Below are 17,222 nucleotides of genomic sequence, written 5' to 3'. Positions count from 1 at the left end.
GGGAGGTAGGTGTGAAAGATATACCTCTGCCTTAAGATGATACAGAACTGAAAACCAGGATCTGGCACTGTTTTTTTTTTTTTTAGGGGGGAAAACAAAAAAATAAACCCCCCCCCCCCAACCAACCAAAAAAACCAAAACCAAACAAACAAAAAGGTAGAAATCCCAAAACTAGTAAATATTGTAAAGCTGAATTTACTTGGACTATTTTATTTAGGAATAGGTTTAAACAAGTTTTGTACCCAAGAGTTAATTTCTTAACCATGTAATTCTTTCTGTTTACCATCCTGACAGTATCTTGGTTAGTTGGAGTCAGTAATTTTAAAAACTGAAAATTATGTTTTTAGTTATAATTTAACATTTCTAATTATATATAGTTCTTTCAGTGTATGTGTTCAATAATTGCTTCAATAATTTTCCACAAATAGTCTGTTACATTTAAGCAGTACCCTTTGATTTATTTATAGGATTAGAACTATATGGGATAGAAAAGTTTGGATTTTGCATTCTCCATTTCTTGGATATTTACTATCTGTATTTAATGTTTTCAAAAATGCAAGGAGCTTAAGCTTCCTTGGTTTTGCTTTAAAAGATGTGCCTTCATTGAATCTCAATGTTGAAAAAATTTCTATTTTAATACTTCAAAATTATTTTTTTTTATGAATAAGGGTATATTAGTACTTAATATCTAAATCTTCCTAGAAAAAGTGCTTTTCTATGTAATGTGGTTGGTTTAGAAAATTCATATTCTTTGAGACAACAGTGTATTTAAGGAAAAAAAAAAACAAACTAGCTTAGACATGCATTCAGGTAGTATGCAACAGAACAGCATATTGCTATTGTGCATTCAACCACTTCCAAAAAAGGCAGGAAGGATTGGTCCTTCCTCGTTAAAAAACACTATATTCCTTATGTTTCAGCATAAAATGTCAATTCAATAGATCCTCAGTATCTGCCAACATACTTAGGATTTAGTAAATGGTACGTCCTTAATCAAACAATTGAAAAATTACAAAGGCATCTTTTAAAAAATTTTGTAGAATAAGAGTTACGTATCTTCTAAAATATGAATGGAAATGCGAGATTTTTTTTCCCTTCTCTTGTGTTGCAAGAATATGATGTATTTCTTTGTCATCTTATTTTTTTCTACTCAGAAAAGAAATTCAGATTCCCGTCTTAAAGCAGCATCTATTTAGAGACAAGGCTCTCTACACTAGCTAGACTGTAAACTGTCATTTCAGGCTAGCTCTACAGATACAAGCTCCCAGTTGGGATCGTGTTATGGAATTTATCAGTGATTCATACCAGGTATATTACTCACATGTTTTGGGTGGCAATTTATAGTTTGTGAAGCATGCAGTATCTGTGTTTTGTTAAGGCCTGCCAGACAGTGTCGCCAGGTGCTTGTCAAGGTTAAAAACAAAATCAAACGTTTGCCTTCAGAGTCTAATAGTGAGGGGGGAGGGTGTAGAAAATCACCTTTGGCCATGTGCCCAAAGACATGAAATGTGTAAGTAAAAGCTTTATAGTGTGATGAAAACTATACACGATGGAGGCTTACACTGTTAGGCAACTTTTGCTTTATATACTCTTTGCTACATAAGACAGGAGTCATTAAATCAGTACTGATAACAAAATGAGACAGGTCATAATTTCATGATGAAACACCAAAATTTATATATAGATGTTATTTTTTCCTGCTTAATTCCATAAGTTCACAGAGAAAATGAAGCATAACACTTTTTTTGTAAATTACTGTTGGTGAGAGTTACAAGATTTTATGTGACTTTTTGATTAATGCCATGTAGTACAACTCTTTAAAAGCTAGTATTTCTTAGTTCTACCAGAGGCAGTTTAGATTTCTGACAAAATGGAAGCAGTTATTACATGCATGTGACTTATAAAGATTTTTATTTTACATCAGAAAAGTTTCTGACAGTAATCTATGAGTGATTCAAAAAGTGGAGTGAGACAAACTGGAAGAAAATACATGCCCAAAACTCTTCTGGAGTTGCTTGGTCATGTTCTTTTCCCCATCCCTTTTCATGAACTATTTGAATTTTTAACTTAAATGTCATGAGACCAACATCAGCTATGACTGACATCAGCCAAGGCTGAAACTGTATCAGAAAGTTTGATTGTTGGGCCTGGGGTTTTTTTTTTTTTTTGACCCTGTGTTTCAAGTTGTTTTTAATTCTAACTTTTACATCGTATCAAGTTAGTTTTAGTTGTCGTTTTTAATTGCATTGTTCTCCAGTCCAGTTGTAGATATGTCTGCTTAAAGCTTGTGCAAAAAAATGACAAAAGTCTCATGAAACTTTATACATCAGTTAATTTCAGCTGTAATTATAGGGACTTTTGAATGCAGCATGGTAAAGATGGCTTTAGTGACGTTCGTGTTATAGAAGGTTATAGTTTTTGTAGTTCTGAAACAGAAATTCTTGGATCAATTTTCTTTTGTAATTCATAGCAATTTGCATGGGTACTATAAACCTGAAACCAGAGAATTTTTCAAGGAGAGCTACCTTGCTGCCAGTGCTTCTATCAGGATACCTGGGGTTTTAAGATGAATAGCAACAGAAATTATCTTGCAAGTTTCTTCAGCTTGGTCATGGGCCAACCCTCCTAGTTCACAAACTTAGATCATTCTTGTTATACTCTGCTTGGTTTAATTTCTAATACAATCATAGCTAAAATTGCTTTTCATCTATTGCTGTTCCTTTTCTCTCCTAAGTAATAACAGTAATGGCTATGAACAGATATATTTACATGCCATGATTACCATAATGCACACTTATTATTGTTATTAATTAAGATGTATATTAATCAAATTATAGCCTTGAGAATTCCTACAAAGAATTCAAGTGCACAGGTGTCTTCATTGTTGACTAAAGACTATTGCTGTCAATTAACGAATTTTCATAGCAGAACTAGTACAAGAAGTTTAAACTCTTCCTTTGAAGGTAAAGAATTAATCTTTCTGGAAAAGAGGAAATTGTGTTCCTGAACTTCATATATGAATTTATTTGGTTTGGCTCCTGAAAGGGCAGCTGCTTCTAAGAGCACAGTATGGGTTTATCCTCCCAGCACAGCTATCATCTAAAACTTGAATTGCTTGTTGTGGAAACAACTTTAGGATTTTTCAAAAATCTTTTTACACAGTCCTGTCTAGCTCAAAACATTTAATCTCCCATGCCTGTTTAAAACTCTGATGTAAAACTATAGTTATCCCATAGTGTTCATTGATTAACTGACAGATGACTAAATAAATTGCTCTTTTCATTCTCCTGTGTAGTGGAAAGATACAGCTTCCACATGAAATTTCATTTGACATTTTAGAATTTAAATTGTTTCCAGGGCTGTTAAATGTAGGGTTAGCAAAGCCTTAAGGTCATTTGACAATTCTAGTCATTGAGTTTTGGAGTTTAAGCTATACATGCTCTTAGTAATCTTAAAAACTACTGTTTTGGATAAATGGAACTGTTAATTTAACATAGTTTCAATGTGTTCCGTATTGATACGGTATTTCAGGAGAACCTTTTTCCCCTTTAAACTAGTAACTTCTGGTTTAGTGTTTGGAAATGTTAAAGCTTTGATGAAGTAGAGCTGTTGTATTTTTGTTTGTTAACAGATATGTACAGATGCACTTGTGAATGAGTAGTGTACAGTTCTATAGACAGTTCTATAGCCATTACCATTACCACTCAAACTTTTTGAGTATTGGAAATATTTTTGTGCATGCTAAACCTTTTATTTTTAACAAATATTTCTTAGCTATTACTGTTCAGTATTACATGCTTGTTTGCCTTAGTATCAGATAATGAAATTTCTATAGGAAAGCTTCATGATATAAACCTGAAGATGCATTACTAACCTTAAAAATATCAACAAAATGCACTTCTCTTAATTATGGATACTCTTGACAGCAATTTCTTGTCAAAAAGGAAAATGGAAAATTTCTTGTATACTTTTAATTTGTGTAATGGAATAATATTTAGGACCATTTAGAGGCAGCTTCCATCTTCTGCATCTGATTGTGTATGACTAGGTATTATTTCCTTCTCTGGACTGAAAGGAATTAGCTTTCAGATGTTAACATACTGCACTTATTCAAATTAATCAGATTCGATGATGTAAGAAATTTGGTGAAATTCCTCCATGCAAGGGAGAACACCTATCTAAACACCCTAAGAATTCTCCCTAAAGAATTCCTAAGAATTGGTGTCACCCTGAATTCTCTAAGTGACGCCAATGAGGAGTTTTTCTGGAAAGTTAATTTGGCAATACAAATTGGCAAATACAAGGCATATCACTGTAACAGTGGAAAAGTAGTTAGAAAAAAGACACTGTAGTTTCACATATCATGTGTTTGTAATCTTGAAGACTCTCTTTTGTATTATTTTCTTTTGCAGTTACATTTTCAATATAACTGACTTTTTCAAACAAATTATGTTTATGCTTAATAGGTATCTGTAGCATGTAAATAACTTCTGATAAGTCTGTCTAGCTGAATTTTCACTGAAATTTATTGAAAGAGTGTGTTTTACAAAGAAAACTTTAGCAAGAAGAAATGACTCTACAGTTACTGTGGGTAAAGTCAAAAAAAGTAATAAGTAACAGAAATTCTATTGCAACTGGCTTGTTTGTCTCTAATAAGAAATGAAGTTCCTGACTGCAGTGAAAGTAAAAAGAAAATGGGAACTGCATTTATAATACACTGGTTTTGTGTTTCAGCAGGTCTTTGTGATATAAATGAAGGTACAGTGGTGCCAGAAGACCGCTGCAAGTCACCCACGTCAGGTAATCATAACTTTCCCTGATCTTCAGCTTCTTATTTTCCCAGAAGATGGCATACATTTAGTTAACACTTGCTAGTTAAGTAATTATATAAAACCTGTTGTCCTCACACAAACTGTTGACACTGTCATAAATTTTGCCACGTTAGAACTGCATTTTGAAAACAAGGCTGACTTAAGAGATGCAATGGGAATATGTCATAAAGATGATTGAAGAGAGATATAAGCTGAAATATTTGTGCCTCAGGGAACATGATGCACAATGGAATTTTGAAGCATTGACAAGAGATGCACAAATTCCTGTAATCGTTCATGTGATTGTGTTTTCTATTATTCAAAAGTGGTAGAGATTATTTCTGAGCAGGTTTACTTCTGCTTCCTCATAAGTGGCAAATTACTATTTTTCTGTGAAATCAGAGGTCTTCAGAAACCAGCATCCTAAAATGTAGGAATTTCCTACTTAATATGCCTCCTACTGCACTTTCTTTAAAATTTTTCAGTTGCCGCTGTTGTATGGGAATATTTTAAATGAAGCTTAATTTTTTTTTATTTTAATATTGGCTAGTTGAGGCTATAACCACGTAAATAATTAATAATGAATGTCAATGTATAGTATTAGAATGAATAGTTTTTGTAGTAGCTAAAAATTGTCACTTATCTTTACTTACCTGAGAACTTTTAAAGCTATCATTTTCTTTCATTCAAAACCTACTCAAGGTCAAAGGACTCAACTGCAGATTTAAATGAAGCACATAAAGTACTATGTAGTGTAAAATGCTAATCAAGATGGGAGTCTAAAGATAGATTCCTTTTCTGTTGTAGCCTCTATCTTCCAAAACCAAATTGAAAGAATAACAAACCAAAGCATTGTGTTTGTAGCTTTAGAAGAAATTTTAACATAAATTTTAATTTCTGATTTGACAGTTGTTCTTTGATGTTCAATTTAAATTTTGCAAAACACTTCTCTAGATCAATCAATGCCATTTTCATTTTTGCTAGCTCTTTCTTAGAGTAAATTTGATTTGTTTATACTTAAAGCAAAACCTAGCTGTGAGTTTCAATGAAAAGTCTACCTGAAGGTGTGATTTCATGACAAATCTGTGTTGCTAAGTATTGGCATGCTGAAGTCATCAACTTCAGTATAGTTTATAATGAAGGCATTTTTAATAGTTGAGAATAAAGTGCATGTTTCCTATTTCATTTTTACATATTGAGACCAATGCCTGTAAACAATTTGCCATGCATTGCTGCAGTTGCAGTAAATCCTTTCTCTCTCAAGGTTGAGCATAGTTATCAATTCACTATGGTATTCGAATTTGACCCACTTAGAAGTCTGGGCTAAATCTGTGTTCTGGTATAGTGCTATAAATGTCTGCAATGAGCAGCTACTGAATCATAACCTTTAATGTGTACCTTTCTTTCCCCCTGCTCCAGAATCATCCAAACAACTCCTAACTTGTACCTCTTAAACCACTGTGTAGTTTAAATAAGAGGGTTTCTTTCATAATTGGGTGTTGAAGTAGAGTAAAACTCAATTTCCACAACAGTGCAATGGAGGCAAGTCCAAAAATGAAAATTCAGGTTTATGGACAACTCCTAAATTTAACAATTGGCTTCCTCTACCTTCCTCCTGCTTGTTTGAGTTGAGTGTGAGCTGAAGAAGAAGGTTAGAAAATAATTTCTAAAGTACCAAAAATAGTGAATGGACAAAAGATAGAGGGGGAATGCAACTATTGCGTTCTGTAAAAGAGAAACTTGTAGTAGTGAGGTTGGACTGTACCTTGTTTCCCTCAAGTCTGTCTTCTGCTCTCAGTTAATGAGCTGAAGCTTATGGTAGACTTTTCAACCTTTTATTTGAAAAAAATCTTGTATACACTACACTGGTGTGGAAATAATTTGTTGATGCTTGTGAAGAGAGAAGAACTGCAATTCCTTAGAATTTTGTATCTTTTCCAAGCAAAAACACAAAACTGAAAACAAGCTTGAAAGTGGCATTTAGCTTTCAGAGGTAAGAGAAGACCTTTTGGAGAAATTTGCTGCAGAGTATTGGCAAGCTTGAAGAAGGATGGAGGCTAAATTTAAGGAAACTTTTTGCAGTCTAGAGACTAGTTAAGAGGAAAAAACACAAAATGTTTGCATTTTACTAGCTCTAAGATTAGAGGATGAGACTGGCAGTCGAATGCCTTATTGACTTTCATTGTTACAATGTGATCTGTAAAAGAGACCAGTCACTGTTTGAACTGAAGTCTACAATTGCTCAGTTCCACCTTTCCATGTCCAAGTAAAGAGAAGCGGAATGTAACTTCCATTAGACCTCCTCCAGTGGGTGGTTATATAGATGAGAGGACTGTGAAAGGGACTACCTGCCTTTGCAAGCTGGGCAAGTATCCTACAGTTTCAGTAAAACAGAACTATAGAAATACTGTGAAAATACAGGAGGAATAATCTTGCCTCCTGCTTTTTCTACAGATGTCAAGCAGTAATAGGCTTAGACTCTGCAAGTGTTTATCTGACCTAAAACATTGTGCAGCATTTAAATTATCAAGTTTTTGTCTTCACAAGTGCCAAAATGCCTGTGTTCTATTCCAGTTTTACACTTCTACAATACAAAATCCAATTAAATTTGAAAAACTTTTGATTAATTGTTTTAATTTCCTGGCAATGTTTTAATTTAAGGACAGTGATGTGCCTGAAGTTGTGGTTTGTTGCCATTATCAGTTTTTCAGGGTTGAGATACAGAAAAATCCAGGTGGCAGTATTGGCTCAGAGTTGTCTGAAGAGTAGGTGAAGAACTGTGGTCCAGCAGTGATTTACTACATTGGAAAAAAAACCCAAACAGATTTATAAAACTTGTGTTTATTGTTACAGCTGTGTTTTGTGAATCATAACTTAGGCTAATCTCTGTGTCTGAAGCAATGATTAGTAGAGCCATTTAGTTATTCAGTGTAAACATTTGTTCAGTGAGGGAATTATTTCTAGCAATAAACTCACTGCAATGTGCAGCATTCTACCTTGCATTATAATTTCTGTGGCTAATTCCAATATGGCAGAATTCTATCGTGCCGAAGTAATTTACACTTGATAATACCTAAAACAGCTACAGAGAATACCAGTATCAGTATTTGGTGTTTTCTTTGTATCTTTGTTAAACTCAGAGCTTGTATATAATTTTATATATTATATGTATACATCTATTGTATAATAGATGTATACGTATATTGTATAATAGATGTATATTTTGTATGTTTTGATATACATTTATTTCTTGTGTCAGAGATATACCCCTTCATTCATGTCAAATATATATACATTTCATTCTGTCTCCACTTGTAGGTTCTGGTTCACCAAACAATTCTGATGATGAACAAAAAATGAATAATTTTATAGAAAAGGGTACAGTATTTTTCTTTTCTTTAGTTTTATTTTTTTCTTTAGTTCAACTTTTGATACACTTAGATTGATTTTTTTTTTTTTTTTTATTGAAATATTATTTACAGTGAAGACCAAAAGCAGAAAGTTTTCCAAGATGGTAACCAATGACATAGGTAGGAACTAGAAAAATTCTACTCTTTCTAATCTAGTGCCTTACTCTGTGCAGCACTAACCCAGCAGCAAAAAAAAAAAAAGGCAAAATAACAGTCAAACTTCAATGCATTGTTATTAATTTTTTCATTCTTTATGCTAATTGATAATTCTGTGGGCTGCTTCTTTCCTAAATACTCTGGGCACAATAATTTTTAAAAAATCAAGGATACTGGTGTTTTAAATTCTCTGATTTTACAATTGCGCTTCTCTTTTTTTCTGAATGGGTGAAATTCTAATACATACTAAGAGTTCAGTCTATGCAAGTCACAACATGATTCCACTACTTTTGCGAAGGTGTGCTGGTTTTGGGAACATATGGCTGATACCATTTCTTTTTTTGTGTTGTATTCATAGCCATATGGTCAGATTTTTATATGGCTGTGGTCAAGAAAGAGGTACTATCATGATTTCATTTATTCATTTGGAAGAGGGCTGGCTTATCTATATGGACTGGTATATATAAGTATATCCCACTGCTGTTCCAGAACTTTTCTGCATCCAACAGTGGCAGAATACCCTACCAGCTCTAGATTTCTATATTAGTTTGGCAACAAAATTGCCTTGGGATATGTTGTATGCAGGTAGATTGAACCCTTTAATGGCTGGAATGGCAATAACTCTGCTTCTGACATCTGGCTCATTAAATAAATGAAAGGAAGAGGCTGTATGATTTAGCTTTGGGAAACGGACTCTTCTTCCTTAACTGGGATATGGTTACTTTCATTGCAGAATCACTTTGTTAACGTTCATTTTGTTTTCATTTAGCAAATTAATATATCATTGCACGAGAACTTCGTTTTATCTCTTCAGACAGTTTAGGTTGAAATTATGTAGTAAAACTAGTTGCTAAGCTACTGTTTCACAGGTTGTGTGGAAGCAAACCTTAAGACTAGGGAGGAAGAGCTTATTTTCCTGAAGTCTCCCTTTGGTTTTTCTGTTTGGCAAGTTAATTTTTTTCCTAAAATATTAATCCCTTCCATCATAACTCAGTATTTGAGACAAAGAATCATTCAAAATTCAAGGAGACAAACAGGAGTATGACGAAGTAATCCTTCAAATTTGAGGTGCAGAATGAGAAAATACTGTACAAAGGGCATATTTTTGCTCTATGTTGAGGCCTTCTTGCAATGACAATCAGAAATGGCAGGGAAAATGAATTTTGAGGCAGTAAAAGTCTGAATATAAGTCAAGAAAGCAAATGGCTCTCAAAAATACATTACGTGAATTCATCTGCAATTAAAAAGAAATTATTGTCTTTTACCTGAGCATTAATATGTTCCCCTAAAGGAAATTCAGGGTAACTAGAATCTAATGTTCAGGTTGAGAAAAACATGAGTAAAACAACACCATGTGCTTGTTATATCAATGTCCATTGAGGTAATGTTTCCCTTTTGTCTCTTTTGAGCATAAGACATACAGTCTTGTGCAAAATACGTTGAAAAAGTGACTGTGACCTCTTTTTCTTTTTTTCTCCACTTCTTTTCAAAGAGTTATGTTAGAGCATTAATAAAGTATGCTAATGAGGATTCTATAGAGCCATTCCCATCTGTTTCAGCTGGAAGCCTTTCAACTGAAAGTATTAGGAATGTTTTTCACAGCTAAAAAAAGCAAAACATTTATTTATAAGCAATGCATTCTTCAGGGTGCAAGTTATACTGTGATTTGTGTAATTTGCACAGTTTATTGGAAGCTTAAAGATAATTATTTATTTTGCGTTTTCCTAGTTTTGAGTGGTTTGCTGTGCACTGAATGTGGTTGTTTTGCTACTATGTTTTCTATAGCTTATCTGGCATGCTTATTCTAGCTCCTTCTGAACTTACATTCTAAGCTCTTCCATGTAAATAAAACATTTTCTGTGTTAATAGTTGCATGTTTTTGCTTTTCGTTGTTTTAAACTGAATTGACAACCAAATGTGCATGGACAATGAGTTTTGTAAAATATGTCACTGTCATTAACATTACCATGTTGTATGAAACAAATTGTTTGCCATCAGCCGTGTTCTCAGGGATGAGTTTGTATTTGATGTATGCAGGATAATAGCTCTCTGCACTGGCACGTAGAGCAATCAGTTCAAGTTCTTTCCATTCTTTGTCAAAGTGTGTAATACAACCTGCTAAATGTGGTGCAAAAGAGAATTAAAATAATTTACATTGGTAACTTCATTTAATGTTAATATCCGCCCCTATGTTTGTTACATGGGAAGAGGGAGCAAGGGAATACTGCTAGTGGAGTGTGAAGTAATTTCATTTCAGTGGTAGGGCTGCAAGGTGGTAACATCACACACGCAGTTATAAGCATGAAGCTGTTGTCAATTTATCACTTTATTGCAACTGATGCAGAGCATCGTCATTTCTACAGATTTTTGTAATTAGTTACAGTAACAAACAAGGTTTCTGTGATTGGTGAGAGAATCAAAAAAACCACGTAAAACTGAAACAATTGCCCAAATAAAACAATGTCCAAATGCTTTGTGCACCAACATTTCAATCAGTTGGTCTGGTTTGTTGTCTTCTTCTCAATACTCAACTGTGAATGCTCTGTGCTAAGGAATGGATAGTAAATCAAGTTAGACCTGTTGTGAATGAGCTGCTTTTGGGTCATGTTTCCCTTTCTTTTTGATCAGAGATGAACCTTGAAAAAATTCTAGTTAATTGTTACCTTGGAGATATTGATACTTGATTTAAGTAAGCATTTCTAGAAATTTTAGAAAGTACTATGGCCATTATTGAATCCAGCTGATTCTCTTAGAAATGTCATCTGTTTAAAAGTATAAACAATATGCTGTGAAGTAATATACAGACGTGTACCAAATGTACATGAATTTGCAAAAAGAATTGGTAGGAAGTACTTATTTTCTAAAGCTGTGTCATTTTTATAGAAAGACATTGGGATCCAACTTCAGTGGAAGAAATATCTTCACCTGTTTTACTCATAATTTGGTTAGTTAAGTATTTGGCATGAAGAGATACAGATGATTAAATATTATAGCTACAAATTGTGTTGGAGGCTAAGATGTAACAACCATTTCTGGAAAAATCTGTAGTAAAGGTGTCTGCAAACTAAGGTAGATTTTAAAACCTTTATAACTGTTCTAGTGGACTACATGTCAAACACTTGTCAGGATGATTTGTCTTATTTATTTTCTGCATTTTATACATTTAAAATAATTGCAAACCGTATTGGTAGACAGACTTAAGCCAAGTAGATTTAATTATTTTATAATTCCTGCTGTTAGTACTGACAGAGGTTTCTCACATTTCTTACATTCTAAGTGTATACCTAAATTTTTCAAACATTCGAACATAATAATTTACTGTTAATGCTGTTTTCATCCAATCAAATTTTAAGATGTTCGTAATAAGTTCTTATTTGCCCTAGTGTCAAAGACCATTTCTTTCAATGTGTTGTTAATGCTTTGATCTAATTTGAATGTATTCAAGTACATGTTTTCTTACGGTTTCTTGTAAATTGGTTTATTATTCTCATACGAATTTGAGATTCCAACGTTTGTTAATTGGTAATGTAAATATTTCACTTTGTGTAGTTGTCAAATATAGAATAATTTGGGAACTTTGGTATCTCTAACAAATTCTAAGCTGCTTAGTTATTTGTCATGTGATGTTATATGAAATAGGCTTCATAAGTTGCTCTCTTGGTTATAAAAGCTCCAAGGCACGTCTCCTTTATAATCTTTACAACTTGATTTTAAAATAAAAGGAATGTAGGAAAAATCACTGTATAGCTTTCAAACTGATGTGCTATACATTTTAAAATATCAGCTCAGGATAACCCACTGCAAATGAAATGTAACTGTTACTTCTGAGCCATAGCTTTCTATTGAGAAGCCTCCTCAGGCTTCAGGTTTTCTTCACTGAATTGAAGGTTGTTCCTGCTATACTGACACATAGCATGTTATGGAAGGACAGTCTCTCATATTTTAACACCTACGTTCCCAAGCCTGACCTGTGAGAAATCGCCAAGAATCCTTGGGTTTGGACAGTTCTCTAATCTGATACCTGATTATGTATATTGACAGAATGTGTGTGTGCACCTGTGTATTACTCTAGGTTTTCTAGTTTAGTGAAATACTAAATGTAGGTCTAAACCAAGAAAAAAACAGTCACTGTTGCCTTGAGCAGCAGTGTGCCAGGAGGAGCACAACAGCTCCCTGATCTGTGTCCTTGTCTTGCACCAATCTGGGCTGTAAATGCTGCAGCAGCCACCACCAAGAGAGATATTCAACTCTGATATGACAGCTAGTACTTGAAGTCAGCCATGTGCAGCAGGAGCAGTCAGCATCACCTCTGCCCTGTTGTACAGCTGGAGTGAAAAGCCTGACTCTCTACATCTCCAACCTGTATCTTCCATCTTCTTTTCTGATTTGTATCTTTTGCTTTGTACAAGGTGTCTAACATGTTGCTGGTTTTTATCTGAGGCATAAAAAACCTAAATTTATCAAAAATTGTAAATCTTAAGCCAATGTGAATACAAGCAGGGTTTTTTTTTTTTTATATACTGAGTAATGTTAATTGAAAAGGGCTTAGCTGGTGAAATATTCCTATTTTCTTACTGCATGTTTTGGCAGTTTTTTCTTTAAACACAAGATGGCACCATTGCTGTTGGAATAGGTTTTTATTTACATTTGAATTATTGAGGTTTCTCACACATTAACATATGTTTTGAAATGTTGGGGTTTTTTTGCATATCACAGTAATTCACAATTTCCAGTAATGGTATCCTTTTTAACAATTCATGTATCCTCTTGTCCTGGTAATGCGGCATAGTTCAGTGTATGTTGAAAATTGACAAATTTGTTTTGTCTTACCAGCTCAGTTCACACAGCTGGCCTTTCAGAAAGGAACAAAAAGCTAAAACTGGATCAGCTCTCACAATCCAACACATTTGCCTGTACTTGCTATTTTGTGTTATAATACCTGCAACCTTGAAACTTTTTTTTTTCTGTCAGTTTCCTGCCAGTTGTTAAGATTGTGCTACGTTTCTATTTCAAAAGCCTCGAGTGACTGTACTGGTCTTCAATTAGTTAAATAGGTTAAGGTGTTTACACATGGTAAAAGCTGTTAAAAGCAAAAAATAGCTCCAGTTATTTTCTGTGTAAATACTTGAGGTTTTGTTCAGTATGTCAACTCTTATTATTTAAATGCCTAACAGAGAAAACAAGTGTTTTGAGGAATGCCCATCTTGTAATTCACTATTCCAGATGAGATTTTATGATCTCTCCAGAAGCTGATTGAAGTTCAAGCTGACAGCAAAAAGTTGTGCTGCATGTCACTAGTGCTGTTGTGTACCCTGGTTTTCTGTTCCTATCTCTGAGCTCTGATCTGAAATAGGAGTTGATCTTGTTTGGAAGCAACCCTTGGCAGAATCCTCATTTAGATGAGTGTTGGCCTCATTGTTAAGTTAGGTATTTGCCAATGCTAATGCAAGGATGAGGGTAGAAAACGTAGTCAGGCTGCCCGTTTCATTTTCAGCTTGCACTAAAATAGTTGATTAGCATTTCTGCCTGAGAGTAAGTAATTTCAATTTAATTCAAACATACTTTTAACATTGACACATAAAGGAAATTAGAAGATTATTTCTGGAGTCTTGTTCTCAAATTTTTATGATGTATGACAGGAATAAAACTGTTCAACTATTCAGATAACTAGCATTTGCAATATTGATGAGCATAATGGATGATTCAGTAACTTATTTCACTTTTGGAAGGAGTGGAAGTAACTAAGTCACATGCTGTTCTTCAGAGCATGTTTAAATTGGAATGATTTCTGTTAAAGTGATAATTAGAATGAGGTAACTCAAATTTTAACAGAGAAAAGCAGCAGGATTCAGGCTGCTTTGAGTGGTATCCATTACAAAGTACTCTTAGAATTATGAGGCTATGCTCAGTATCTACTTTAGGAAAAGAAGTATTACTCATGCAAGATCATAAAGAATTTAATGATACATTAAAACTGAAGCATGTGGCTGGGAAATAAATTTAGTGTAGTCCTGGTCTAGCAGATAAACTATATTAAAATAATTCCTTCTCCAGTAATTATTGAAAGAAAGATAGAAGGAGTTTGTATGCCTGCTAGTTCATTTGTGATGTTTTTTGTAGCACCATATGTTTGTATTGTTCTGCAGTTTAAATGGATGGCAAGATTTCCATTCCTGTAAAAAGAATTTCTAAGTCAGAGATGAGTTGACATGAACTGTTTTTCTGTTTTTCACTTGAGTGGTATTATCAAAATCTTTCTGGTTTTTTGAAAGTGTTACAAGTGTTTGTACACTGCTCGTTTTATGATTATTCTCAGTATTGGCTTCATTCTTCTAAAGTTGTGGATTTTATCTTAGCTTTTTACACATGTGCATTAATTTTAGTGTAATTTCAAGGTTTTTTTTTTCTATTTTGAATGCCTCAGGTTTGATCAGAAAGTAGGGGATAAGAAAGGGGGATGGGATCTTAACTTTTTGTAAGAATCAGTGCACATCCTTGCATTTCTGACCTCTCACCTGAGGAGTTAAAAACTTGAGGTTGAGCCAAAACCGAGTTCATCCAATCCATTAAGTCCTTCCTGAAGCCTGAAGAGAAATCAAGCTCAGAAAAAGTCATAAGGTGCTGTACTTAGGGATTTTGCTGTCTTCTCCAATTTAATTTGTACCCCTCACTTGGGGAAGTGAGGCCCTGCTTTAGTGGAAATCCTTTAAAGTACCTCAATGAATGTAATAAATAATTATATATTAAATATTGCAAAAGAAGCAAATAAGGACCAGCAAAATTATGTTTATTCTTTTTAAAAAAAAGATATACTTCACTTTTCAGCAAAGATGTCCAGGAAGCTAAGTTTGCCAACTGAGTTAAAGCCTGATTTAGGTAAGTTTATATAGTTGATTTTATTTTTACTAAATCTGAATGTGAGTATGTTAAAGTAAGAGGCCTAAATTTTGTAAGCTATCGTGACTTTATGTTGCATTTATCTGAAGTGTAGAAATAAAATTTTAATTCCACTCTTTTTGGGGACTCTCAGGCACAAAATGTCATTGCTGTCATCATAAGGTAAGCCTGCAATTCCTGTATATGGCTTATCACACTTTCATCATAATTTTTAGGCATCTGTCACTCACTTTATCAGTAGTGCTGTGATAGCAGAAGCGTGAATAAGCAGACAGCATTAGGAAAACTGCTGCCTGTTTAGGACCATCTGATGCACCTTAAATTGAAAAATGAAATATCTTAAGATATGTTGAGGTGCTCTCAACAAATAGTTGGGCATAGTTTTATAAATGTTAATTGTCTTGTGACCACTCTCTCTGAAGTAAAGCAATATACAGCTGTTTGGATGGATGACCAGTCTGAGAATTTATTTTTCTTGAAAATGCACAGTAACTTTTAAAATAAGGATCAGTTCAATTGTGAGATCTGTATTACTAAAGGTCATTGTGTTGCCTAACTAAAACAGCATACAAATGAGTAGGTTGGGGTTTTTAAAATACTTTGACTGCCAGCTGTTAGATCAGATCCAGCTCCTCTGACTTCTTCTCTAAAGATGATGGGGGACAACTGTAGACCTACAGTAATAAATGCAACTGCCTTCTGCCTGCCACAGCTTGCTCCTCTTTCTGCAGCAAAACTGCTACCACCAGCCCAGCAGAAGACAGCCAGGATCACACTGTCAGCTGTAGCACTGTGTGTTTGCCAGGTGCTGCTGCTGCCAACAAGGGGAAAAATCCATGGCACTGGGATATTCTGAAACTGAGCTGGACCACCCTGATTTACAATTACAGCTTGCTCCTCTCAGAGAAATGTAAAGTTGGAAACAATTCTCAGAGATTCTTTATTCAAGGATTGGCAAGGATCATTTGGCAGGGATACCGAAGTTTTGACAATTTAACCTCTGATCTATTTGTGAGCCTCCAATAAATAAGTTTTTAGAAATATACCAGACAATTTCAATATTGTGTAGTCTAATTAGACAGATTTCCTGTTATTTAATCCGTATTAAGTTTTTCTTGTCCTTTCCATGATAAACAAGGATAATAAGTACTCTCTGTTAGTCTTTTTTTATGTTGTTGAAATCTGTCATCATATCTCTAATTTCATTTTTACAGATTTTTTTTTTTCTTTACAGAATTCAGTTCCTTCTTCTTTAGATTATGGTATCTAAACCTAGTGTGGCTTCTGTTTATCTCCTCTGGAACTGGAACTTTTCCTCCTCTTTCTAAGCTCAATGTCCAGAACTAGAGCGATTTGACTGTGGCCATGTTGGCACAGAAGAGTGGAAGAATTTGATTACTCTTTTCAATATGTTTCTGTTGTTCCACGCTATGTTTACTAATGGTTAGGGATAATTTCGGTATAGGGTGAATTTCATGTTTGGCAAACTGGAACACCTTTATACTTACTAAATCAATTGTAACTTTACCGTTTTACTCACAGTTCTTTGATGGCAATAAGTACTTGGAAGTGTTACTTTTTCCTAATGAAGACCGGTGAAAATTGAATGCTGAATCTTTTTCAGCACTTTCCATTCTTGAAAGAGTCAGTGTTTTCTACATCACTTAATAATTGCTGTTCCTTCTACTAAAATAATGGAAGGGGTTTTTTTCACATCATTTCTGATATACTCATAAAATAGTTTATACCTTCTGCATTGTAATAGCCATGGTTTTGACTTTGCATGTATGTGAATATCTGTGCTTAGAGACCTCATTTTGTTCTGTGTAAAATTCTAGGTTTTCAGTGCAAATCACTTTCTTAAGCAATTACATTTAATTTTGCTTGTATTTTTTCTCATAGTGACATAGCTTTTGCATAGTGTTCTTCAGTGTTGGCTTGCTTGCAT

The 17,222-nt window shown here is 34.1% G+C and overlaps 1 protein-coding gene across 7 annotated transcripts in view; it reads left to right on the top strand.

The window, feature by feature from the left end:
- The window catches only part of STXBP5 (syntaxin binding protein 5), a 105,429-nt gene that overhangs the window by 72,333 nt on the left and 15,874 nt on the right, over positions 1-17,222 (top strand). Inside the window, exons 19-22 of one of the 7 annotated variants that reach the window (XM_014885195.2) lie at positions 4,738-4,800; positions 8,130-8,189; positions 8,294-8,341; positions 15,203-15,253. In XM_014885195.2, the coding sequence (XP_014740681.1) occupies positions 4,738-4,800; positions 8,130-8,189; positions 8,294-8,341; positions 15,203-15,253 (222 nt within the window). Of the gene's footprint in view, positions 1-4,734; positions 4,801-8,129; positions 8,190-8,293; positions 8,342-15,202; positions 15,254-17,222 lie in introns of all 7 variants that reach the window. The other 6 variants (XM_014885194.2, XM_014885196.2, XM_014885198.2 and 3 more) reach the window with 6 other exon arrangements.

This window comes from Sturnus vulgaris, chromosome 3, assembly GCF_052056855.1.
Source record: "Sturnus vulgaris isolate bStuVul1 chromosome 3, bStuVul1.hap1, whole genome shotgun sequence".
Taxonomy (NCBI): Eukaryota; Metazoa; Chordata; class Aves; order Passeriformes; family Sturnidae; genus Sturnus; species Sturnus vulgaris.
Note: the sequence above shows the minus strand (reverse complement) of the source record. Positions and strands in the feature narration are given on the sequence as shown.